This window comes from Castanea sativa, chromosome 2, assembly GCF_040712315.1.
Source record: "Castanea sativa cultivar Marrone di Chiusa Pesio chromosome 2, ASM4071231v1".
In the NCBI taxonomy this organism is placed as follows: Eukaryota; Viridiplantae; Streptophyta; class Magnoliopsida; order Fagales; family Fagaceae; genus Castanea; species Castanea sativa.
This window is the reverse complement of record NC_134014.1, coordinates 27233934-27259960: the sequence shown is the minus strand read 5'-3', so window position 1 is coordinate 27259960 and position 26027 is coordinate 27233934. Positions and strand designations below refer to the sequence as shown.

The following is a 26027-nucleotide window of genomic DNA, read 5'->3' as shown; positions in this document are numbered from 1 at the left end:
CTTTAGATCTCATTCCTGATATATTAAAGCAACATGCACTTCATGATAAGGTTCAGTATTCTCTCAAGATTGAGAGTTCATGTATATAAAAGTCGTGAGATTAATTATTCAATTGACAATTGTTAGGAGAAGAATAAATCTCACAATGGTCTAGTTCAATATGTCTTAACTCTTAAAACATATCAACATATCAACTAGAAGTCTCCACTTCCATGATTAAGACAAATTATTTTAGTTGATATGTTATAGTCTTCGCAGATGAATTGCCTAATTTCATCACCAACTACGAACTAAAATTCTGAGTTTACAAAAAACTTGTGATTTATATCTTCTGTGATTAAATCACATAAATTACATACTATGCATCTCATGGACTATGATAATGTCTCATTAGTTCATTTACAAATAGTCTCATATAATTAAACAATTTAATTATTTACGATATGACAATAAATTGGATTTTAGGGCATAAACCCCAACAGTCCAAACATCTATAAACATGTTAAATTCTTTGTGAAAGAGCCAAAGATATGTTTTTCTTTGTATTTTTAATCTTTGTGAAAGTAATTTTTTACATTTGGAGAATGAACATAGTATCTACATGAAAATTAAGAGTTTGAACTTTTATATTTTGCATGGCATGCATTTTCAATAGACACTCATCCAACCTAGGTCACACAAAATGTCTTGGAGGATAGTAGGTCAACTAAGATTCTTAAACCTGTTTAAAACATGTAATTTAGTGATTTGGCCTTAATTAGCTCTCCCAGTTGTCTGAAACTAAACCCTATCTCTCGCACACTATCAAATTTTAGTTTAACCTAGAAGTTTTGATTCCAACCTCTTTCACTCATCAAATCAAGGTCCTCTCATGATCTTTTCTCGCATTTTCATCATAAAATCATGTAGATTCATACCTAGGGTTAGGAATTAGGGTCTTTACAAGTTTTGATATTGAGCTTAAGATTTTTTTTTTTTTTTTCCTCTTTCAATTTCTCTATGTACACATTGCAAAAAAGAGGGCTATAGCCGCGTTTTTAAAAACATGGCTATAGACCCTAAAAACGTGACTATAGGCCCGTTTGGCCTATAGCCGCATTTTCTATAGCCACGCTTACACACGCAGCCTATACTTTGCAACTATAGCTCTTATGGGTCTATAGCCGCGTTTTTTTTTTCCCTTTTTCCTTTTTTTTTTTTACCTCGCTAAATCACAAATTCCTGCCCAAATTGCATAAAAAAAAATACAAAACAAGTTCCCAACATATACAAAACAGATACTTAAATTTCTGAAGTTCATTGCCAAAATTTTGCAAGTTCCCAACAAAAAATATATCAGTTTGTAAGTTCTACTGACAAAAGATCCTATACATCACAAAAATAGTTACAAGAAGTTTTTTACATTCTAATTGCATGAAGAAATACAGCCATAGCCACCAAGCAGCAATAACACTTCCCAACTGACCTCAAAGTTTTTTGTCTTGCCATCCCTGCCATCACTTCCCTACAATAAGCTTTGCTCCCTGCAGAAATTTAAGGTGCAAGTCCATAAAGAACAAAATTTGAGACAAAATAACACAAGCCAATACATCAAAAACCAAAAAACTTACTGTGCAATTTCCTCAATGGGTATGTTTTCCTACACTCACAAAGTTAAAAAGAACCAAAATAAAATGCTAAATGTCCAAATCTATTACCCAATCCACAGTTTCCTTCAACACAGCCTCCAATACTTGAGACTTGTCCCCCATCTCTTCCTTCAACTGTGTCCCAAAATAAATGGTTTTTAAATGAAGATTCAAGCTATTCTCCAAAAACCCACAACTACATATTTTTATCTGCTTCATTATAGAAAACTAAAGTTTACTGGTAATAAGATATTTTATGCTAAAATTCGTTGACTCTTCTTCCAAATTATTAGCATCCCCCTCTTCATCACTTAATGGTTGAACTTCAAAGGTATTCAAGACAATCTATACATCTCAAAATTCAAGGAAAAATATTTGAAGTCAATAATGAAGTAAGAAAAACTAATAAAAAACCAAGATCGATAGAAAACCTATTGACAGATGAAAGTTTTACCATTAAACTGGATGTAAATTTTTGCCACTTAGCAGAAGCAAAAGTTAGAGAAGCAGGGTTGCAAAAATGATCCAGAACAAAAACATACACCCATAAGAAAATTTAGATGAAGTATGAAAATGTCACATATCTCATCTAACTAAGACAACCGAAACAATTCAGAACTTAGTTTGTGACTCTCCATGTCAAACTAAAAACGTTTCAATTAGAGGTAATCATGCAAGCAGATTCTAACAACTCTGACATATGAAGCCATGAATAGAAGTGGCAAGTAATTGTTAATAAACCACTTGTACTTTTAAGTTTGTGATTTGTTATCACAAAAGTGTACTTTTGGCGTTATTCCATATGCAATGGTGGAGCCAGGATTTTAATTTAGGGGGGACAAGATGAAAATAAAGAACTGAAGAGAAAATTAATTTCAATTTTTTTAATTAGTATAATAAAAAAATACTTGACTAATTAAACAAAAAATTTGATTAACATATAAATATAATGCAAGTGTTAAGTTTTATTTTTTCCTTGTGCGTAATGCTAGATTTAGTATAAATATTGTTGTATTTAAGATACTTCATAGGTGACTATAAGTATATTTTTCAAAAAAGTTTAAAAAAAAAAAATCAATATATAGTCATTATTATATGAAGTTGAAAGAGTTTTTTACTAATCACCAGCCGAGAAGAGTATATTACAACTGGAGCCAAGAGTGACAGCCTCGTAGCACAATTACATGCAATTGCAAAGTTGAAGACCATAAGCTTAAAGCAAACAAAAACTTATACAAAACAAATACTAAATCTAAAAGAAATATATATATATATATATATATATATATATATATATATATAAGGGGGGTGGGGTTTGGGTGAGGTCAGGGGGGGGGCAATTGCCCCCTCTCGACCCCCCCTACCTCCGCCCCTGTCCATATGTATTAGGTTCAAAGACTTGTCAATAGCAAGGCAGCAATTTACATGCCAGAAATAAACTCTTTTCTTTCACTAACTAGCATCCAAATGGGAAGATTTACCTGTAAACTCCAAAAGGTCTAATAAAAGTTAAAATCAATAGAAATCTCTGGAAAAGCAAGGAAATTGTACAGACCAAGAAGATGAGGAATATGACCCTAGCTAGTTTCACCATCATCAATCGATTTCCCATACTGCATTATTCGCTCCCCTGACTGTACTGCAGATGATTGCACAAAATACATGAAAACTTATTATTTTTTTGATAGGTAACTTTAAATATTATTAAATTAGTAGCCAACCTGAGTACATTGGGATGTACTGTAGGGGCAAAAATCAAGAACCAAAATTATAATGATCAAGCAGAATAGGAAGGGAAAAAAAATGAGACAGCCACACTCCATTCAAGGAGAGTTTGCAACAAAAAAAAAAAAAAAAAATTAATCTCTAGAATAGAACATTCACATCCCTCGAATCTTCTAACATTCCTTTCACGCCAAGAAAAATTACAATATGACAATACATGCCCCAACTCAGAAGGAAGTTGCTACTTTTTTATGTGGGTTTTTTGCTCTGTTAACCAAAGTTTAAGAAAAAATTCCCAGAAACATATTTTAAACACAATGAACACAACATATTAACCTAATTTAATTTCGAGGAAATTGAAGTCTCTCAATTTTTATGATAGTTTCAAAATTAAATTAAGTCCTACATAAAAACTAGCCTTAAAATGTGCAAGCAGCAAGCAATCAAATCAACTAAATGTAAATGTTTCCTGAATCAAAAATACAAGAAAACATTGGTAAAATTTTTCTTATTTTTTAACAACATCTGCATCTTTTCTATAATCAAATTTGAAAAAAGAACAAAAAAAAAAAATACAGGATAACCTTTAAAAAGAACCTAAAGAAGTACCCCAATAGGTAGATGATGGAAGCAATACAAGCAGAATTTTTTTTCAATAAGTAATAAATTTCATTAGAAAAGCACTATCCTAATACATGGAGTATATAGAAAAGGAATAACTAGAACGAAACAATCAATACAAGCAGATTTGCCGCAAGTGTGTTGTCTTGTGAAAGGACATAATGAATTGGCTTAGTAAATTATTGCCAATGAAGTGACTATGGAACCATTGAAAATTAGGGGCTTCTGTCCCTCAATACCCAAAAAGCAGAAAACCAGCAGGAGTAACATACAGAAAAATCTAGCATATTCAGGAAGAAATAATTATAGACAATATATTGTCATGATTTTCATCAAGAACAACCAAATGTAAGGTTTAGAAAAATATGACAGTGTATATTGGAAGAAAAATTTTGATTTACCTAAGGTTTCACAGTTTCATTCCCATTATTTATGTACCACAGAGAGTCCCCATCAAGCATTGCCACCCTGAATATATTAAAGGCATCGTATTATATTTCCTACCAACAAAATTTACACAAATATGCGTAATATATAAATTATACAACTACCAAGCAATAGCAATATTATAGAAACAAAAAAAATTAGTAAGCACCACATAAACTCAACCACACAAGAACACCAAATCTTACGTGAAAAACCCTCCGGTGTAGAGGGAAAAACCACGAGGCAGCTCCAAAAAATATTCATTATGAAATAGAGATTACAACTCTTAAGTTTACGCTAGACTTGAGTCCACAATAAATTGGATATACAACAAATTAAATCTCAAGGGGTAAAATACAATCTCACCATAATACCAGTAGTAAAATCTTTCTCTGAATACTCCAACTCTCCATGGTTGTAACACTCAAAAACTCCAAGAAAACTCCACCAATTTATGTTCCTTGTGTGTGTAGCTTGAGCAAAGAAAAATGTCACCTTTTTCTTTTTCACTCTCCCACACCCTCACTGTGTATCTCTCTATTGCTTCATTCGGATTGCACCTCTCAAAACTCTCTGTGTCTTGCTCTCAATATTTTGGTTTCCACTCACAGAAGCTCTTGGTCTCTCTCTGTGTCTCTATTTGTCAACAGTAACCAAAATGGCCAAATGGCCTTTGTTTGCTTCAGCCAAAAAACCAGCGTGTCCCACATGCCTCAAGTCATGTCTCATTTAATGAAGGCTGACTTTTCTACAAGCTTGCAAGACAAGCTCATTTAGAGCTTTGATAAGGTGTGGACTGGACCCATGGTGCTATGATGCACTCAACAGATGCTAGCAGGGTGAACTCCTCAACTAGGAAAATAGCATAATCTACAACCCAAAAGAGAGTAAAACTAGTACCCCACTATTAAAAAGAAGATCGAGAGAGAACATTCTAAATCCTAGGACCTTACAAGAACCATGCACATATGCAATAGTTGACACAATTGCACACACTATGGTATTCATCAAACCATAACATAATCACATAGAAAGAAACCATTCAGATAATTCTCCTTAAAAATTGACCCAAAAAGATAGCAATCTTGTCCTTTATGATGCCTACATTATTCACAAAACAAATAACAACATTCTAGCAAATTCCAGAGAGTACCACTAAAAGGGTCTCCTAATTATTGAGTCAACAACACCATAAGACTCACAAAATGTAACACTTAAAATTGATTTTCACATCAGATAAGATTTTTAAGTTCCCACCCTATCATTTCCACAATTAGGTGTTATAGATGTATAGTATCATAAAACATTGTATTCTGATATTCACATCACATGCTAATGAAATCAATAAAGCCAAAATCAAAAAGGTCTTGGAATAACAATTCTTTGGTGTTTTCTTAATACAAGGAGATGCAACACAAGTCTGAGAATTATTATCATCATCATCATCACCATTGAAACATAAGATCAGGACAAACAGGGTTAAACGAATTCAATCACTCCGTAATAGTGTTAAGCGAATTCAATCACTTCTAATCATGTTACCCCAAACAACCCAAGTAATGGATGCTATACAATAAGATAGTATCAGGCATAGATTATTCAATTAAGAAACATAACCCCCATTCCTATCAATTATGAAGCCTTCAACAATGGTTGAATTCTTTTTTCTTCTTTTTTTACTTAGAGAACTAATTAGCTAAAAAATTGACAAAAAAGCATAAAACCCAACATACATTGCTTCTAACTAAGGTTGTAAACATGTACCAAGCTACTAGCTCATTGAGATGCTTGTTTGAAAAAATTATTAAACTACTACGAAAAGTAAAAACAGTAAAATTTATGTAATATAGTTAACTAACTTATCAGACCACGAACAACCTCATAAAATTAACAACTATAACGTTAATTAAACCCTCCAAAATCCCACATTTTCTTCAACACTCAACCGACAAATTAACAGAAACGACTTTCCTTTCTTTCTTTCTTCCTATTTTTCTCGAGAACCAAACAAAGACTAGCACACAAAAACTAAAAGTAAAGGGGTTCTAGGTTTGAATTCATCACTTGAGAGAAAAGGTCAGCGGCTATGTAAATAAGTGAGGAAGTGATACTTTTCGTACATGCTAGCTTGATAAAACCCACGTACCAACCCACCAACCCGATTTTCGAAGAAGAAGAGAAGCGTGAGGAGAACAGAGACGAAGAAGAGTGCTCGTACTCTCGGGTTGATCTCCTGATGAAATTGGGTACCCAGAAATACGCTTTGGAGTGCTAGGTTTGGGTGTGCAGAAGAATTGTAGCTTGGGTCGGCAGCAGCACGGTGAGAAAGATCGGTGGTAGAGAGGAGTGGATCGAAGGTGAGGGTTTGGGAGTTAAAGGGAGAGAGTGAGAGAGAAGGTGAGAGATCGGGTTAGAGATCAGACTTGAGCCGCGTTTAAAGAAACGCAACTATAGACATGCTTTAAGCCTCGGCTATTGGCCCCTTTTTTTTTTAAAAAAAAAAAATTGTTTGATTCTATAGCCGCGATTGAGACACAGCTACAGACAACACTGTAGCCGCATTTTTTCAAGATGCGGCTTTAGGTGTGCCTATGGCCGCATTTTCTAAACGCGGCTATAGGACATTTTAAAAAGAAAAAAAATCGGCTGGACCTATAGCCGCGTTTTTCAAATGTGGCCATGGCCCTACGGAAAAAATTCCGCTACAAATATCGGCTACAGAACTGCCCTATAGCTGCGTTTTACAGAACGTGGCTATAGGTATATAGTTTTAGCCGCATTTATAAAAAACGCGGCTATAGGTGAGCTTTAGCTGTGTCTAATGCTTGTACATAATGGGGTTTGTTCCCCTTGGTGCCATTGAGGCAATGTGAGTGTAAATTTTGGACCTTTTTATGGGTGATTCTTCACTTAATCCATGGTTGTTTTCATGTTGCACACCATGCTTTTAACAAGATGTGTGAGTGACATTTTATCAAGTAATCATCATTTGAGCACATGATCAATTAATGAACCATGTAATTGTCCTTAATTCATATTTTTTGTCACGTATTCACATCATTTCATTTACATCCATTTAGTGAAGCGCCTTATGCATATTCATCCCATTGAGACAAGTGTCAATCCACTTTGCATTTGTTTCTTATTTCCTTTAGGATCATGGCTTCTAAGGGGTTTTGAACTAGTGCCCCATCCTTCCATTTTGATAAGAATAACTTTAGGAATGAGGACTTTGCTAAAGCGTTTCATGAATGTCACAGTCATCACCATATGCCCCCCAAGAGACCCACTTTCTTGCGCTTTCCAACACTTGTATACCTGGGGGTTTTGAGTCTAAAGGCCAGGTCAACTTCACTAGAGAGTTCATTGAGCCCACTTCCGCCCTTGTGCTAGAGCTCTTTTCAAAATGTCAACCATAATACTAAAGAGGACACATTTCATTCTATTGTACATGGAGTTAGATTGGAGTTCAATCTTGATCTTATTTCACAGCTGATTGGTATCTCTCATGTCAAGGATCTCATACGATAAGCGTGAGCACCCTAGCCTAGATGTGGCCCTTACTTGTTGTGAGCGCATTGTATTGTGGACACATGGTTTGCCCTTGGGAGTATGCCTCAACAAAGTAGGATTGAAAGATGAATAGTTGGAAGTTGCCATTTAGTTTAAGTCCAGGAACCAACTTAAGCCTCTTACCAAAGGTCTATGCACCAGACATTGGGTTTGAAGTTGGGGTACGTGGATGGGAAGGTATTAGGCTTCCAAACCCACCTCTCTCTCTCTCTCTCTCTCTCTCTCATGCGGTTCAGCCCTTGGAAATTTGGTGGCTTAAATTTCAGGTGAGATGCACGTGTATTATGTGTGTTAATGGGAGACTAACAGATATGTTGATTTGACCGTTGTTTAAAGTTTATAGAGTAAATTGTTCTAAATAAAAGTTTAAAAAGTGTCATGACCACTATAAAATTCGGGAGAAAGTATGTGCATTTTTTTTCCTTTATAATATATATGATGGCCTGCATCAAATATATATATATAAGAAAAACTTTTCATGGTGTAAACCACGTTAACAAAGAATTTAAGGGTCTATTTGGTAATATTGTTCTAGTAACATTGTTTGTATTTTTTTAAAAATATGTGTAGGTGAAAAAGTGTGTGAAAATACGTATAATATTGTTTAAATACTAAAAACTGTTGTTTAAACTCACCAACCAAACAGCCCCTAAAGTACAGGAACTTGCAATTTGCTAGTGACAGTTCAGAAACAGATTTCTCAAAAAAGAGCTATGCTGTTGTTACATCGTCATGCTCCACCACAAAGCAAAAAGCTTATTTGGCATCAATTCAATTATATATTGTTCTTTTGATTTCTGCTTTAGGAGAAACTAGTCGCTAACCCGTGTTATGCACAGGAACCTACCTGTTTGTGTGGTAAACTAAAATAATTTTATAAAATTTTAAATTGATTAAAAAACTACATCATTGCATGAATTGCTCTTGTACAACTTCAATTAGTGTTACAATTTGATAAAGAAGTCATTGCTTGAACATGCAATGACTTACAAAAAATATTAAAGAATAATTCATGACTATAAGCCTATTGCTATTGAAAAGAATCAACAAATTAAGAGCTTACAAATTATAGAAAATGTGTGTGTGTGGGTGTGTAACTACACAACAGAGAAATATAAGAGAAAAATTTGTTACACTCAAAATAAGAATTCATGGCTATAGTCATTGAAATTTTCCAGATAATTTTAGATATTACAAAAATATAACTCAAAAATTCAAGTGTTAAAACTTCCAAAATGCCAAAAAATATTAAGAAATCATAAGATTTACATCCTATAAATTATTAAAACAAATATATATATATATATATATATATATATATATATGATTATACAGTAGAGAAATATAAAAGAAAAATTGATTACCTTCAAAAGAATAATACATGGTATAGTTATTGAAACCTGCTAAACATGTTCAAATATTGCAAAAACTAACACAAAAATTCAGATGTGAAAACTTCCAAAATGCCAAAAATATATGACTATTCAAAAGAGAAAAATAAGAAGAAAAAAGTACATGAACCTAAAAAGTAATAAATTTTAAATTTTAATGGGTCTAAACCTTAAACAATGAAAAACAAATCACATGTTAGGTTGTGTTCCTAGCAATCTTGAAAGAAAAAGAGAAAAAAAACCATGAAATACCATCAAGCAATAAGTTTTAATGGGCTTAAACTATAAACAATGAACATAAATAATCATAAACAATCATAGGGTTTGGTTACCAAGATCAGATGGTTGTAAAACACAACCTTTCAACATTGATTTAGGGTTATGCAAAAGGCAACATAAATTATAGAAAATTGTTTTTACGTTGTCTACCATGCCAACCATCTAAATATATTAATTCCAAAACATATTAAATAAATTATTCATAGAATTATATGAGATAATTAGGAAGAACATCAAGCCCTTGCGTGGATGTTATTTGTGGACGACTGTCCATCACTGCAATTCATAGACTTTGTTGTTAATAAGATAATCGAGTTCAAAATTAAAAGCAATTAGGTGGCCTTTGTACAATAGGATTTGTTCTCGATGAAGAATCAACTTGCTTCCTACTATGGCATCAATTTGAGGTGTGTTTTCTTTGTGAAAAATTGAGTAAGTATGAAGGGTTTCAACCTTGGCAGGGTTTATATTTGTTGAAATTTTTGTTATAGAATTTGAAATAGAATTTTCAAGCTTTTGAAACAATTTTACTTAAACTAAACTATTATAACACTTGATAAAATAATTACACGTTAAAAAAAAATAATAAATATATAAGATATAAAACCAAAAAGAAAAAGAAAATAGTGATGACGTGAAAAGTTGTGAAAGCTCTAGAGACTTCGATTTTATATAAATATATATTATTTACACGAGGACTGCTGATGCGATCCTCCATGACCAATAAGATGATGTTATTTATGCAAATGATATCATATTTATATAAATAACAACATTTTATTAGTTAGCAGATAAAGAAAGACCACATTATCAGCAGTCACCTAATAATTCTTCCTGCTGTAGGCCACCGTTGCGTATCTTAAATCTTAATGCGTCAATACAGCTACTAATAAATACCTACCCAAATAAATAAAAAAAGGTCCCACAACATGTGCAGGCTGCAACATTACAAAAGTCGTCTACACTTTCCAAATACCCTAACATGCGCCGCTATGAACGCTTTCTCACTCCACATGCTTCTCACATTACTTTCACAGACTTACAGCCACAACCACACCGAACCCACTTTCTCTATAAATAAAGCTTTTTTTTCCTTACATAAAATATCACATCTCAACCAAATCCTTTTGTATTTTTGATAGTCAAATCAAAGTATGCCCTGGATCCTTGCTGCAGCAAATAAATAAAAGAATCCTTAAGGTAGTATTATTTGGACAGCTTTTAAGGATCATTCATTCCTATAATCATAATAGTCATTCAAAATTTCAAACAGATCTAAATAAAAAAGAAAATATTTCATCACCCAAACATGTTCAAAGCAATAAATGTAACCTTCTATTAAATGAAAACATTAAAAGAATATCATACAAATCTGTACCTTTTTTTTTTTTTTTTCCTTTCTTTCTGATATCTCGACCTCGACCATCACCAAATGAATTTGTTAGCCTTAAAAGAACAAATTGGAACAGCATAATGCATCTATATTTTCCAGGTTTAGTAGAATAATAACAAACAACAATAACAGGCAAAAAAATGTTGGGACACCATTTGGTAACCCGCTGGACCAAATAGCATTAGCAACCAGAACTTTTGTCTCATATCCTCATCATCCCAACTTTACCTCTCTTCCCCCCGACCCCCCCCCCCCCCCCCTCTTCCCCTTTCTCATCGGCAATCCATTGAATCAAACGAGTCTGCAAACCCTGAAGGTTTGGAGGGAATGCTTGATTGAGTTTGGGAGTAGGATACATCATTAAACATTGTGGAAGTACCTTCATTGGCTTGCCATCTTTGCAGAGCTTGAGGAAGGCTCATGTCTAGGTCAATGCCATAAGTGTCCTCTTCTTCATGAGAAGTTGGTTTCCACTGCTCTACAAGAGGACTTAAGATGTTGACTGCGTGCCCCATATCTGGTCTCTGGTACGGCTCACGAGCAGTGCAATGACCTGCCAGCTCGGCCACTTTGTATATGCTCTCCATCGTCTCTTCATCGGGGTTAAGATTTTGGTCAATGGCCTTGGGGATGTTCTCCTTGTTGATTAGGATCCTACGAAACCATGTGACCAGATGAGACCTCTCATCTGGCATAGTATCATCTAGTGCTCTTCTACCAGTAATCAGCTCCATCAAAACCACTCCAAATGCATAGACATCCACTTTGGTTGTCACTCTTCCAGTAGCTGTTGACAAGGAAAGAAACCGATCAGGCTGACTTGCAGTAGTCCAGAATAAGTGGCGATAAAATGTAAAGGTATGAATATCTTAAGTGACTGACTGGACCCTTCATACAAATCAAAGTATCTACCTCAAGCAAGTTCAACCAGTGAAGTTTATTAAACCAGACAGATAATTCACAGCAAACATTAGTGTCAATGTACAACCACAAATGACTCATAGACTCCATATGACACAAGCAAATGAAAAGAAATCATCTCACCCAAACCAAACAAAAAATCGAGTGAGAATTGTTTTGACCAAGTAATCATATGGAAAACTGGTTATTAGAAAACGAAATGCAAATTGCCAAAATTTCATATTACTTATAGTATCTTCCATTGGTGATTAAGGCTTCAAAAAATCTGCAAAGGTAATGCTCTCTGCAAAGTCTTTGACAATTCTCATGCTAATGCTATCTGTTCCCACCCTTTTCTGGCTTTAAAAACATAGAAATACTTTCGTTTCTTGGGAAGTAAAATAATTCTCTTATCATAAATATAAAACAGCATAAAATGTATGCATACACAACGTTCATGGATTCCATGAGCAGAGTTTTATAATTCTAGATAAATTATCATAAACAAAAAGTGGTGATAAATATGAAATTTAAGCAACACCAGGATTGATTCAATCAAAACAAAAGAATATAGAAATCACAGGCTTAGCCTACCTGCATATTCTGGTGCAAGATACCCGAATGTCCCAGCCAACCGAGTCTCTACAGAGTACTTCCCATCAGGCGCATTTTTAACCAGACCAAAATCTGCAACCTTGGCCCTCATATCATCCCCAAGAAGTATGTTGGAAGGTTTCAAATCTCTGTGAATGAAACTTTGTTGTGCCAAACTGTGCAGGTATTCCACTCCGCGCGCCACATCCAATGCTATTGTAACCCTCTGCTTCCAAGTAAGAGGAGAACACCCATTCTCATGGCATTCGAACAAATGCTGCGTTAATGTCCCCTGTGGCATATACTCATACACCAAAAGCCTCTCATTGCCATTGATACAGTATCCTAAAAGAGCAACCAAATGTCGATGTCTAACTTTAGTAAGGACTGCAATCTCCGCCTGAAATTCATTCATTCCTTTGCTACTCACTGCCACAGATTCCATCCTCTTCACAGCAATCTTAGTCCCATCATGCAATTCTCCTCTGTAAACAACTCCAAATCCTCCCCTACCCAAAATGTTATCTTCACTGAAATTGTTGGTCACCTGTCTCAAAACTTGGATCGAAATCGCAACATTCCCACCCTCAAAAACAGGAAGCTCACTATGATCACCACTACTCTGGCTCTGCAACTCACTCGGCACACCTCCATACCCATTTGAATTCGATGCACCACCCGTTATGCCAATAGACTTAACAACTTCTTTTCCATTTTGAGGGTTTTCCACCCTCCCAAACTTCCTATGCCTCCTACTGACATAACATTTAATTGAAACAAACAACACAACCACAACAAATATGATCACGGCAACAACTATACCAGCAATCATACCATGCGAGACGGAAGTGCCACTAGACCCCATTCCAGCCGGATTCCCACTGGGCGATGGGCCATTTGAACCCGACGGAGAACTCCCTCCACTCCCAGAGCTCGGAGTATTCTTCCCAATCAAAGGATTACCGGTCGTAGTTAGCTTCACGGAATCTCCGAATTTGGGTATCAACCCAGTAAGGTTATTGTTCGAGACGTCGAGAACCTGAAGGCTTGTCATGTTGGTTAAAGCATCCGGAATGGAACCCGTCAAATTGTTATCATTCAGATACAAATTCCTCAACCATGTGAGTTTTGCAAAGACAGGCGAGATCGCCCCAACGAATTGCTGCTTAGCGAAATTGATAGTGGTAATATTCCCCTGTGAATCGCAGATAATGAAAGTCCAGTCAGTACAAGCATTGTTGCCTTTCCAAGAATTGGCTAGCTTGATTGGATACCCAAAAGCCGAAGCGATTTCCAGCAATGTGGTCACTTGGGGATCACAAGGACCTGGGGTATTATCACAGAAGCTATTGATACCATCAAGAGTGTGAGTGGTCACGCTAGATGGGAACTGTGGGTAAGGCCCTTGAAGCATATTGTTATCCAAGGAAACGTTTCTCAATGAGGGAATTGACATCAATGAAGCTGGGATAAGGCCTGTGAACTGGTTGTCTCTGAGCTGAAGATCGAACAAACTTGTACAGTTTGACAAGTCTGGGATTGGACCAGTGAAATTGTTGTAGTCTAGCCACACTTGCTTCAACTGTGTCATTGACGACAACACGTCAATGGTACCTGACAAGCCATTTTGCTGGTTGTCGAGCAAGAGGTATTGAATCCCGGATCCACCGAAGGATTTAGGGAAAGTGCCACTGAGATTGTTGAAAGACAGTCGGAGATCGTGAAGACTCGGGAAGGATTCAAAGAAATCTGGTAAAGACCCAATAATGTTTGCATTGCTAGCATAAAAAGTGACTAAGCTAGTGGCCCGAGTCAACTCGGTGGAGATGGTCCAAGGTGCAAGATCAAGGTTTTGGCTCAAGGTTAAGATCTGTAAGCTGCTTGTGAGTCCTTGGAAGAAACCTGAAGGAATGGAGGTGAAATTGTTGTTGCCAAGGTAGAGTTTTTGGAGAGAAGTGAGGTTGGCAAGGGAGGGGAGAGGTCCAGAGAGAGAGTTGCCTTGGAGAGAGAGAGTGGTGAGTTGGGTGAGAGTGCCGAGATCGGAAGGAAGAGTCCCTGTGAGAGACTGAGAAGCTAAGTTGATGGAGGTGACACGGTTGCTTCCGTCGCAGTTAACGTTTTTCCACTTACAGCAGTCTGTGGTGGCGGACCAGCCGCTTGGGGCGGGGACGAAGGAGGCGAGGAGCTTGGCCATGGCTGCGGAGTCATCGGCAGATGAAAGAGTTAGAAAGGAGAATACGAAGGTGGAGAGATAGATCAGTAGGGTTCTCAGCCGACCCATTTTGAGAGAGAGACTGATGAGTATGAGAGAGAGAGAAGAAAAAAATAAATGAGTTTTTGAAATTTGGTTTGGTTGTGTACACACTACATACAGACAGGGAAGGTGGAAAGTGGGGAGAGAGGTGTGTTCTGTTGTTGAGTTGTGTTCCGTCTCTGTTGGAAAGCGTGTTTTGATTTGGGACTTGGGAGGATGGTCGTGCTAGGGTCACATGGATGCTTGCTGTGTCTCATTTTCATGCAAGCAGAAGAAAAGAAATTGTGAATTTTTCATTACTTGGTTAAAAAGAAATAAGGGTTGCCGGAGTTTTTTTTTTTTTTTTCAGATAGTTTTAATTTTTATTTAGTAACCGTTTATCTAACTTTTTGCTAAATCTTAAAACTACTATAAATAATAGATAAAAGTTAGATAAGGTAAGAAAATAATTTGTATGAACCCGTATACAGTAATAAAAAAATAATTACTTTTAATAAAAACAAGTAGGTAATTCATATGAGATCGGCATATAATAAAAAATAATAATAATAAGATAACTTATAATCAAATCTCAAACTATTATTTAACTTGGAGAAAAAATGACATTGAAGAGTAAATCACAAAATTCTCTTTCCACTTTTTCATCTTTTTATAATAATAATAATAATCTATTTTAGAAAATGATTTTATCTAACTTAATTTTCTTTTTCCTATTTTTAAAGTTTTTTGAGAAACTCCTTTTTTTTTTTTTTTTTATAGTTGGACATGTGATATATGACATTTATTTAATTTTTAAATTTCATATGTCCTGCCAAGTGCCAACTAAACAGAGGCGTACAGGTCACGGCTTGATAAGTCATGGCTTGGTTTGTTTTGTTGCCATTGTTGGGGAGTATCCTTGTGAAGATATGCATATGATGCGTAATGATGGAAGATCGTCAAAAAAAAAAAAAAAAGGTCTAGACAAACAGAGCAATTAACGGCTTAATCAAAGAAACTGTTTGGTTAGACTCGCATTTCATCTGTCATTATGATCTAAAGTCAAGGGCATGCTTTGTAAATTGCAATCAAATGATCCCTCGTTTTGAGACAAATTTTAGTTATGGTTGTTGTTTGATTTTAGGATAATTATACCGTACCCCTCCAAAAAAAAAAAAAAAAAGTATAGCACCCACTAATAGGTAACCTGCTATACTAAGTTACATTTTTTTCACATTTGATGGTTTTATCCTCACATTATGCAGTTCTAATATCACATGTGACAGTTCTTTTGTCACATTCAATGGTTCCTTTACTTTTTTCTCACTTTTAACAGTTTCATCCTCACATTGTACAATTCCAACACTACATGTGACAGTTCTTTTGTCACATGTGGTGATTTCCTTACTTTTTTCCTCATATTTAACGGTTTCATTCTCATATTGTGCAGTTCCAACATCATATGTGACAGTTCTTTTGTCACATTCAGTGGTTCTCTTACTTTTTTCTCACATTTAACTATTCTATGCTCACATGGTACAGCTCCAACATCACATGTGACAATTCTTTTGTCACATTTGGTGGTTCCCTTTTTTTTTTCTTACATTTGACAGTTTCATCCTCACATTGTGCAGTTTCAACATCATATGTGATAGTTCTCTTATCACATTCGGTGGTTCTTTTATTTTATTTTTTCACATTTGGCGGTTCTATCATCACATTGTGCAATACCAACATCACTTTTGACCGTACTTTTGTCACATTCGGTGGTACCCTAATTTTTTTTCTCATATTTGATTGTTCCATCGTCACATTGGGCAGTACCAATATCACATATGACCGTATTTTTGTCACATTGAATGGTTCTTTTTTTTTTACTCACATTTGACAATTTCATTGTCACGTTTAATCGTACCAACATTACATATGGGCGTAGCCAACCCAACCCAACCCCACTGAATTACCTAATAATGAACAAACATATATAACAAAAATACTTCTAAAGTCTCTAAAATTCCAAAATACCCTTAAATTTACTAAAATTGCCAAAATGCATTCTGACAATTAAAAATTACCAAAATAACCTTGAAACTCTAAAAAATTATTTGGATATCCTTAAAACCTAAAAAATGACCGAAATGACTCTAAAATCTAAGAAATGACTGAAATACCCTCTAAACCTAAAAAATAATCGAAATTCTCTTAGATACTAAAAAAAATTACCTAAATGACAATGAAATTTAAAAAATGACTAAAATGACCTTGAAACTTAAAAAGTGACAATAATGCCCTTAGAACCTAAAACTGTCCGTAATGCAACTTAAACCTAAAAAATTACTAAAATACCCATAGAACCTTAAAAATTACCAAAATGACCCTGAAACCTTAAAAAATTTTGAAATACCATTGAAACTTATAAAATGACCAAAATACCTCATTAAACTTGAAAATGACCAAAAGACCCCCAAAACCCTCAACAATTACCCTAATACCCTTGGAACTTAAAAAATGATCAAAATACCTTAACCTAAAAAATGACCGAATGACCCTAAAACAAAAAAAAAAAAATTCAAAAATTACCCTAAAACATAAAAAATGATTGAAATAACCAAAAAACCTAAAACAATGACACTAAAAAATAACTTAATGACACTAAAACCTAAAAAATTACTGAAATGACCCCGTAACCTAAAAAATTACTTAAATACGCTTAGAACCTTAACAATGACTTATACCAGGTCACCAAATCCTCACATTTGATGGCTCTATTTTCACATTGTGTAGTTCCAATATCACATGTGACAGTTCTTTTGTCACATTTGGTAGTTCCCTTTTTTTTTCTCACATTTAATGGTTCCATCCTCATGTTATGTAATTCCAACATCACATGTGACAGTTATTTTGTCACATTTGGTGGTTACCTTATTTTTTTCTCTCATTTGACAGTTCCATCTTCACATTGTGCAATTCCAACATCACATTTGACAGTACTTTTGTCACATTTGGTGGTTCCTTTTTTTTTCTCATATTTAACGATTCCATTCTCACATTATGCAGTACCAACATCACATGTGACTATACTTTTATCACATTCAGCGGTTCCTTTATTTTTTTCTTACATTTGACAATTTCATCTTCACATTTTGTAGTTCCAATATCACATGTGACTTTTCTTTTGACACATTTGGTGGTTCTTTTTTTTTTTTTTTCACATTTGATAGTTCCATTATCACATTTGACAATACCAACATCACATTTGACAGTACTTTTGTCACATTTAGTAGTTCTATTATTTTTTTTTCTCACATTTAACAGTTCCATCATCACATTGGGCAGTACCAATATCATATCTGACCGTACTTTTACATTTGAGCCCACCACTAAAGTCACATTTTTACTTACTTATTTCTTTATAGATATGTTTGCAGCAAAAAATGAGGATGAAGATGACAATCCCACATTGGAATGATTTAAAATACATATAGGGACGATGACAAGTATATGTCAAAATTGATGGTTCCTTTTTTTTCTCAACAATTACCATAATACACTTGAAACCTACAAAATGACCATAATACCCTTAGAACCTAAAAAATAACCAAAATAACCACTAAACCTAAAAAATGACCAATATACCCTTAGAACAAAAACAAATTGATTGAATGACCTTGAAACTTAAAAAAAGACCAAAATTACCAAAAAACCTAAAAAATGACCGAATTAACAATGAAATCTAAAAAATGACCAAAATACCCTTAAGACAAAAAAAAAATGACCACATGACCTTAAAACTTAAAAAATGACCGAAATTACCATAAAACCTAAAAAATGACTAAAATAACCATGAAACCTAAAACATGACCAAAATACCCTTAGAAAAAAATGATCGTAATGCCCCTATACCAAGAGAATATCTTAAAATACCATTAGAAACTTAAAAAAGACTGAAATACCTTTAGTACCTAAGAAATGACTGAAATTCCCTTAAAACTTAAAAAATGACCAAAATTTCCCCAATTCCTTCTAAAATTATCAAAATACCCTAAGAACCTATAAAATGACTGTAATGCCCCCGAAATCTAAGAATGACCAAAATACCATTGAAAGTCTATCGAAAGTGACCGGGGTGATATAGCCAAGGACCCTCCGACAGTTAAGCCAGTATTTCTTCCAATGACTCAAGTATGAAAAGTGGATGAATACTTTCCTTAGCTTGGTGAAGCTTGGTCCTTTTTATATAAAGTTTGGAGTGGATTTACTTGTTAGGTGCCATTAATATAGTGGGAGATGGGTGGACTTAGTGGGGAGAATGGAGCGAATTTCGGGAAATTCACGCCATATCTCGGAATAATGGATGGTGCAACCGTTCTTTGTTTGTAGAAAACATCTTAGAACTTACTAAGTGTTGATCATCCATGATCTTTTGTCCGTAGAGGACTTGTCTCTTATCCTAGATGACATTCCTCCTTTATGGTGTTACTTCTTTCCTCTTTCCTTTCTAGATGTGGATATTTTAGACTGACTCTTATGGACAATATATGTACTTTTTAATTACCCATCATCCTTAAAACCTAAAAAATGTCTGAAATACCCTCAAAACCTAAAAAATAATTGAAATACCCTTAGAACATAAAAAATGACTGAAATGACATTGTAACCGAAAAAGTGACTAAAATACCCATAGAACACCTTGTTGAACTCTAGTTTTATAGGCTCAAGTTCTACTGATTTATATATATTTTTATTTTTATCCTAATGGAATTGGAATCTATAGAATCTAGTTCTTTTCTTTTTCTTTTTTTAAAGTTTTTGTTTAAACAGCCAACATCTTAGTAAATCCCTATAGCAACATTTTAAGATATAATATAGACCAAAAATTAATAGTTTCAATGGAAAGGTTATTGTTTTAACTTTTAACACACAGATGAAGTCTATGCATAAATGAATTAAGTTTCGCTATTGAATCAAGTTTCGCCAATAACTTTTTTTTGGCTAAAACTCTATAATATCACATTAGAATCTATACCATTGTAGCTACATTTTTCCAACAACTAATACTTTATAACAACTAAAAGTAATTTGCTCTTTCACAAGTTGTATATGCTTAACAATAGTCCACAAATATCTTGCCGACGGATGGCATCCACCTTTTCCTTGAACGTTCCAGCTTTGGCAGATGACTAGCTTCATTGTCCATTTACAAGTGTAGATAATGTATTAGAAATCAATAATATGCCAATTAACATAATAGTTCAAAAACTAAGGCACTAAAAAGCCAAGATTTTCAGGTCTACAACATATGGAGTAGTAAGATTCTGAGGGGGTAATATATTTAGCAGATTATAAAATTGGGGGTGAAAAATATTTGATGAATTAACTCTCCCAAGACTACAAATCTAAAATAATGAACCACGAACCAAGTGTTCCGTGTATGACAAATTACAATTACAAGGAAAAAAGAATTCATTTGTAGATAGGACCATCAAAGCACATAATAAGCTCATGAAAGGCTCTATTCCAAACCTTCACTCATCTGACCATTCCCTCATCCTACCCATTAGCTCTTAACAACTTAATAAGTTTATTAGAAAGGGGAAGAATGGTAAAATAAGAATTTAAGTTTATATAACATTGTACTGTACTTAACCAGCTTGACTACTTAATCCAAAAAAATCTCAAGTGTCAACAAATAAATATAGAAGGAGAAGCTTTCCACTGATAACTTTTTTTTTTTTTTTTTTTGAGAAAGCACTAATAACTAAGTAAATACTAACTGAAATGTGGTCTTACAAATTTCTTTAACCTTGATATCCTTAAATATAACTATTTTATGAGGTTGATTCCCAATATCTTGTATTAGTTCAAAACATCAACAGTTATCATACCAATTTAGTGTAGATGTCACCTGACTATATTGGAAACAGAGCAACTATAAAGAGGTTTGAGTATATTTTCTTAAAAGTTAAAATGAATCAGGCCTAATTATAGTAAGATAAACAGTAAACTACTGAATATAAAATTAGAGACATTAACATATCTATTTAACAGGTCATTCTATTGGCAAACAAAGCAACTAGGTTACCCACTTGAAAACACAGCTTAAAGTGTTTCCTACTATAGCTTTCTCAGTTTGGATGGTACAGTTTGAAGCATAGAACTCACTCTGATGACAATGACTACCAAGCAAACACAGTAGTGCGAATTACCTGCTAATTGACAATTATTCAATGAGCACCTAGCTTTAAAATCTTGAAAATGATTTCATCCAAAAATAGTTCATCTAAGAAAGGCTTTGCAAAAACAATAACTTTGTCACCATGATCCTCATACAGCATATGCTCGCCCTTAAATCTTGAATCAATGGTGGCAGCTAATTATCTCCAAATGCTATCAAACATTTAGGAGCATGCCAAGAAGTTGCAAATAGACTTCAAATTCACAACCCTAGTTGACACACAAGTTTCACACGAGTTAGTCAAATAAACAAGTAGGCTACCCATGTGCATCCCTAAACATTTTTTAGGGTACCTATCATAACAAAAAATACTATTTGTTGAAATTTTAATGGCCTCATTTTGCACCTCCATTTAAAGAAGTCCATTGTGAATATACATGTCTATTATACTATTGAACTGTTCACATGCATACTCAAGACCCTTCAAATAGATCAAATAGCAACACAGTGAATGTACACAAATCTTGTGACTTAATTAGGACATGTCCTTATTCCAATTACTAGTCAAAAATAAAAAGAAATTGAAGTTTGGCATACAAAAATTGTATATCACATTTAATTAATTTCCTTTTTCTTTTACAGTATATCAAGTACCATAAAATGATTGGGTTATGAATATGTATGTTAATGACATAAGATCAATAATACAAATTAAATGCAAGAAACATTATGTGATAAAAAAGTTTAAGATTGCTACTCCTATTTCTTTATTGCAATAATCAAGCAGAATCTTTATTAAGAAACACAAATACGCATTGGTTGTTGATCCTATAAATAACACAACAAACAAAATTTCTCTGCAACTTGTAATTGTTCCATGGAGGAAATATAAACAAAAAAATTTAGTTCACAACAACATAAAGAGACGATAGAACAAGAGAGATCAACAGAAAAATCCCAGACCCAATGAAAACGCATTGGCCTACAGAAGATAGAAAGACTCATTGAATAAACACGCATGGCTCATCTAGAAAAATCAGATACCCAAAGACCCACTAAAAAACCCTCTAAAATTCATAGCCACAAAAACCCAAGATAACAACCAAAGTACTGATTGGAATTGAACCCACAAACCCAAACAACACAAACATAGGGCGATAGAACCGAAGTGAATGAAATAGAGAGAAATTAGAATAAAACAACACAAATTGCATGAAGAAGATTCAGGATTCCTCCTCACCCACCCCATACACAATACCCTCAAGAAAACCAATGAAATAAAGAGTTCATATATCTACGTTTACAAATGGGTAATCCTAAAAATAAAGAAAAAAGGAAACAAAACAACGGCATTGAAATTAGAGTTTTATTATTGTTTTGATCCTTACCTTTAAGATATCAAAAGGATTTTCATCTTTGAAGGAACCTTCACCTGAGAATGCAAGAAGAAAAAATTTGAGAGGAGTGTTAGTGGAGAACATGAGAGAGAAACAACGATGTAGAGAACGCGAGAGAAAAATTGAGAAAGGTCCCATCTGAATTATTTTTGGTTTATATACGCTGACTTGTTTTACCAATAACCGACATCCACTAAAACTAAATCAACAGTTAAGATCAAAACAACAAAAAATTAATGGTTAGAATTTGTGCGAGTACCGTACCCCCCCAAAATAAAGAGGGTACAGTAGAATGACCCCTGATTTTATGTTTTTTTTTTCCTCAGATAGAGAGAGAGGGAGACGCATTTGAGCTGATTGTATGCAAGTCTGATGTCCATTTAAAATGGACTAAAAGTAATTCTCTCCTATACAAAAAAAGTAGTAAATAAATAACAATATATAAATAGAGTATTTTATTACTTTTTAATAAATAAATTAAAGTCTCAGATAGTTGAATAAGATTTAGGGTTCAAATCCTGCCTATATAAAAAACCAACTAATGACCACCGCACACCCTTGGTGCGTTGGTCACTTCACAAGTGTGTGTAGGGTGTGGGGGGCAAGGGCTAGGGTTCAAGTCTTCAGGAGGGAGTTTCAAACACATATATACTTAGATTAGGCTAGAGTAGAAATTCTATCTTGTATAAAAAAAAATAAAAAAAACACCAACCAACTAATGTCTTAGTTTGATAATAAAATAGCTATCATCAAGAACAAACATTATAGATTAAAACTTTCTAAAAAATAAATAAAGGAAAAAACTTAGGTACAACACCTAAGGAATAACACCTAAGCACTGTACCTAAGTCTTACCCATAAATGAGTAAATTATAACCATCTTCTTGCGTAATTTTCTCAAAAACAATTATTGTGTAATATTTTATTTGACCCATTTTGTTAGTCTTGTGTAGAAAAACCAATTATTAAATAATTATCCTTCAATTCTTTTTTTTTTCCTAGAAAGAAGTTTCTAAAACCAAAATTATTGAAACTCACATAGAGCAACCAAAAAAAAGAGGTATCTACTTTTTAAAAATTATAAAATGAAATTAAGAAAATAATTCATTATTGTACCCTTTTCTTTTAAGAACCAATTCATTATTGTATTTATTATCCTAAAATTTCCCCTTAATATTAGAGGATGTCAATTCCTAGCAATAAATATTAAGGCCATGTTTGGTACACTAAATGAGAATCACGACAGGAATTGTAATATCGATTACTAGTAATAAAATGTGTTGTAATAAAATAACTAAACATTTTCATAAGTTCGGTTGTGAGATGTAATATTAAAATAAAAATTAAGATTATTATGTTCGTTCCAGTTAACTCAATTAGTAAAATCTTTAATGGTTAAATAAGAGATATGGAGGTTGAAACTCTATAAAAAAAATATTTAAAAAAAAAAAAAACTAATTTAAGATGTATTTTAGTAAATATCTTACCCATACAATTATATTTCCTAAAAATTAATATTTTTTAAATTTGCGAGAGAGAGATTAGTTGCTTTTTTTTTTTTTTCATAATTGTTATGTGCATATGGAAAGTTTACTCAATTGGTTAAGTCTTTAATAATTAAATAAGAGGTTTGGAGGTTGAAACTCTATAAAAAAAATTATTTTAAAAAAACTCAAGATGTATTTTAGGAAATATCTTACCCATACAATTATATTTCCTGCAAATTAATATTTTTTAAATATTCAAGAGAGAAATTAGTTATTTTTTGATATTTTTATTTTCATAATTATTATGTTCATATAGAAAATTTGTTTATTTAGAAATATATTAATTTTAGACCCAAACCTGACCTATTTAATAATCGTGTCATGATCATTTAGCCCTAACATGACTTATTAGTGAAGCGGGTTGACACGACATGATCTACTTGACATGTTTATTAAATGGGTCATGTTTGGTTGACATGAATTTGACACAACTCATTTCAACACGCTTAATATTAACCAAAATTAGTTGACACAAATTCCATTTAACCCGCTTCAAAAAAGCACCTAAATAATATTGTTATAAATTTAATAAAGAAAAAAAAAGATACTTAGTGTTGCTGAGTTGTCCCACATCGGTAAAGTGTAATATTGAGAAAGAGTTTATCACTTGCTCCGCGACATTAACTGCCGCATGCAATTTTGGTGTTGGCGTGTGAGTGTATTCTCTTATCTCATCCCCCTTCCCCTATATATGTGTGTGTGTGTGTGTGTGTGTTTCTTAAAAAAAAAAAAAAGATATTTAGTGTTGCTGAGTTGTCCCATATCGATAAGATGTAATATTGAGAAAGAGTTTATCACTTGCTCCACGACACTCACTGCCACATGCAGTTTTGGTGTTGTTGTGTGAGTGTATTCTCTTATCTCATCTCCGTTTCCTTATATATGTGTGTGTGTGTGTGTTTCTCAAAAAAAAAAAAAAGATACTTAGTGTTGCTGAGTTGTCCCACATCGGTAATGTGTAATATTGAGAAAGAGTTTATCACTTGCTCCACGACACTAACTGTCGCATGCAGTTTTGGTGTTGGCGTGTGAGTCTATTCCCTTATCTCATCCCCCTTCCCCTATATGTGTGTGTGTGTGTGTGTGTGTGTGTGTGTGTGTGTGTGTGTGTGTGTGTGAGTGTGTGTTTCTCAAAAAAAAAAAAAAAAAGATACTTAGTGTTGCTAAGTTGTCTCACATCGGTAAGGTGTAATATTGAGAAAGAGTTTATTACTTGCTCCGCGACACTAATTGCCACATGCAGTTTTGATGTTAGCGTGTGAGTGTATTCCCTTATCTCATCCCCCTTCCCCTAAATATGTGTGTGTGTGTGTTTCTAAAAAAAAAACAAACAAACTTAATACAAACTCATAATATCAAAATACTTATTAAGCATACAATTTGAAGGTTGATAATAACAATTTATCACTTATAAGTTTTTGAAATGACTCATTTTTCTTTTAAGTTTAAAATATAGGTTGGATATACAAGTCATTTTACAAATCTTAAATAAAAATAAAATGAATATTTATTTATTACACAAGTTAAACGGATTATGTTAAATGGGTTATTTTGAGTTTACATGAATATATTCATGTATCAAACGTGTCACGTTGACCTGCTTATGACACATTTTTTATTGTGTCACTTTCGGGTCGACCCTTTTATGATTCGAACTAGCTAAAACCCAACCTTAACTTGTAAAAACTCGTGTCATGTTTGTATCATATTCACAGGTCGTGTCAAACATTGAAACCTTTAGACAATATAAATTATTTGCTAAACTAGCGCTTACGTTTCTAGATTTCAAGAATTTGCTGGCTTTATGTTTATATGATAATGAAAGGGCAATGTTTCTTTGACAAGAAAAGCCGGCCCTACAAATTTTTAAGTGTCAATAATTTACTAAAGAATTGCTTATTTATTTATTAATTTAATTATTATTATTATTGAATGTTGAATGATCACTTTTAAAGCACTTGATTGTAAAATAGTTGTGATAATATCAGGGCTGGCCTTGGGTCATGCCCCAGAGCCCCCAATTAGAGAAAATTCCCTAAATGTGGGAGGTAATAAATGATATTTTTAATTAAAAAAAAAAATATATATATATATATATATATATATATATATGAGTTATACATTTTTTTCCTCTACTAAGAAAGT

The 26027-nt window shown here is 33.7% G+C and overlaps 1 protein-coding gene and 1 long non-coding RNA gene across 6 annotated transcripts; both read right to left on the bottom strand.

Moving 5' to 3' along the window:
* Positions 1-1256: 1256 nt before the first annotated feature.
* On the bottom strand, positions 1257-6824 carry LOC142623476 (uncharacterized). Of its 5 annotated transcripts, none has more exons than XR_012842148.1 (4): positions 4767-6824; positions 4376-4442; positions 3184-3267; positions 1257-1763 (listed from the first exon to the last, which is right to left on the bottom strand). It is a non-coding gene; the product is annotated as an uncharacterized LOC142623476 (long non-coding RNA). The 5 variants fall into 5 exon arrangements; XR_012842150.1 differs by having other exon boundaries at positions 1257-1523; XR_012842147.1 differs by lacking the exon at positions 1257-1763 and having other exon boundaries at positions 2977-3267.
* Positions 6825-10955: 4131 nt separating this feature from the next.
* On the bottom strand, positions 10956-14947 carry LOC142626374 (receptor-like kinase TMK4). Its single transcript, XM_075800197.1, has 2 exons — positions 12531-14947; positions 10956-11823 (listed from the first exon to the last, which is right to left on the bottom strand). The coding sequence occupies exons 1-2, from the start codon at positions 14809-14811 to the stop codon at positions 11309-11311; spliced, it is 2796 nt and encodes a 931-aa protein (XP_075656312.1). The 5' UTR covers positions 14812-14947; the 3' UTR covers positions 10956-11308.
* Between the last annotated feature and the right edge of the window lie 11080 nt (positions 14948-26027).

Coding starts and splice junctions, on each gene's coding strand:
- LOC142626374 (XM_075800197.1), bottom strand. CDS start 14,811: ATGGGTCGGCTGAGAACCCTACTGATCTATCTCTCCACCTTCGTATTC. Junction 11,824..12,530: donor TCTTGCACCAGAATATGCAG/GTAGGCTAAGCC, acceptor CCTTGTCAACAG/CTACTGGAAGAGTGACAACC.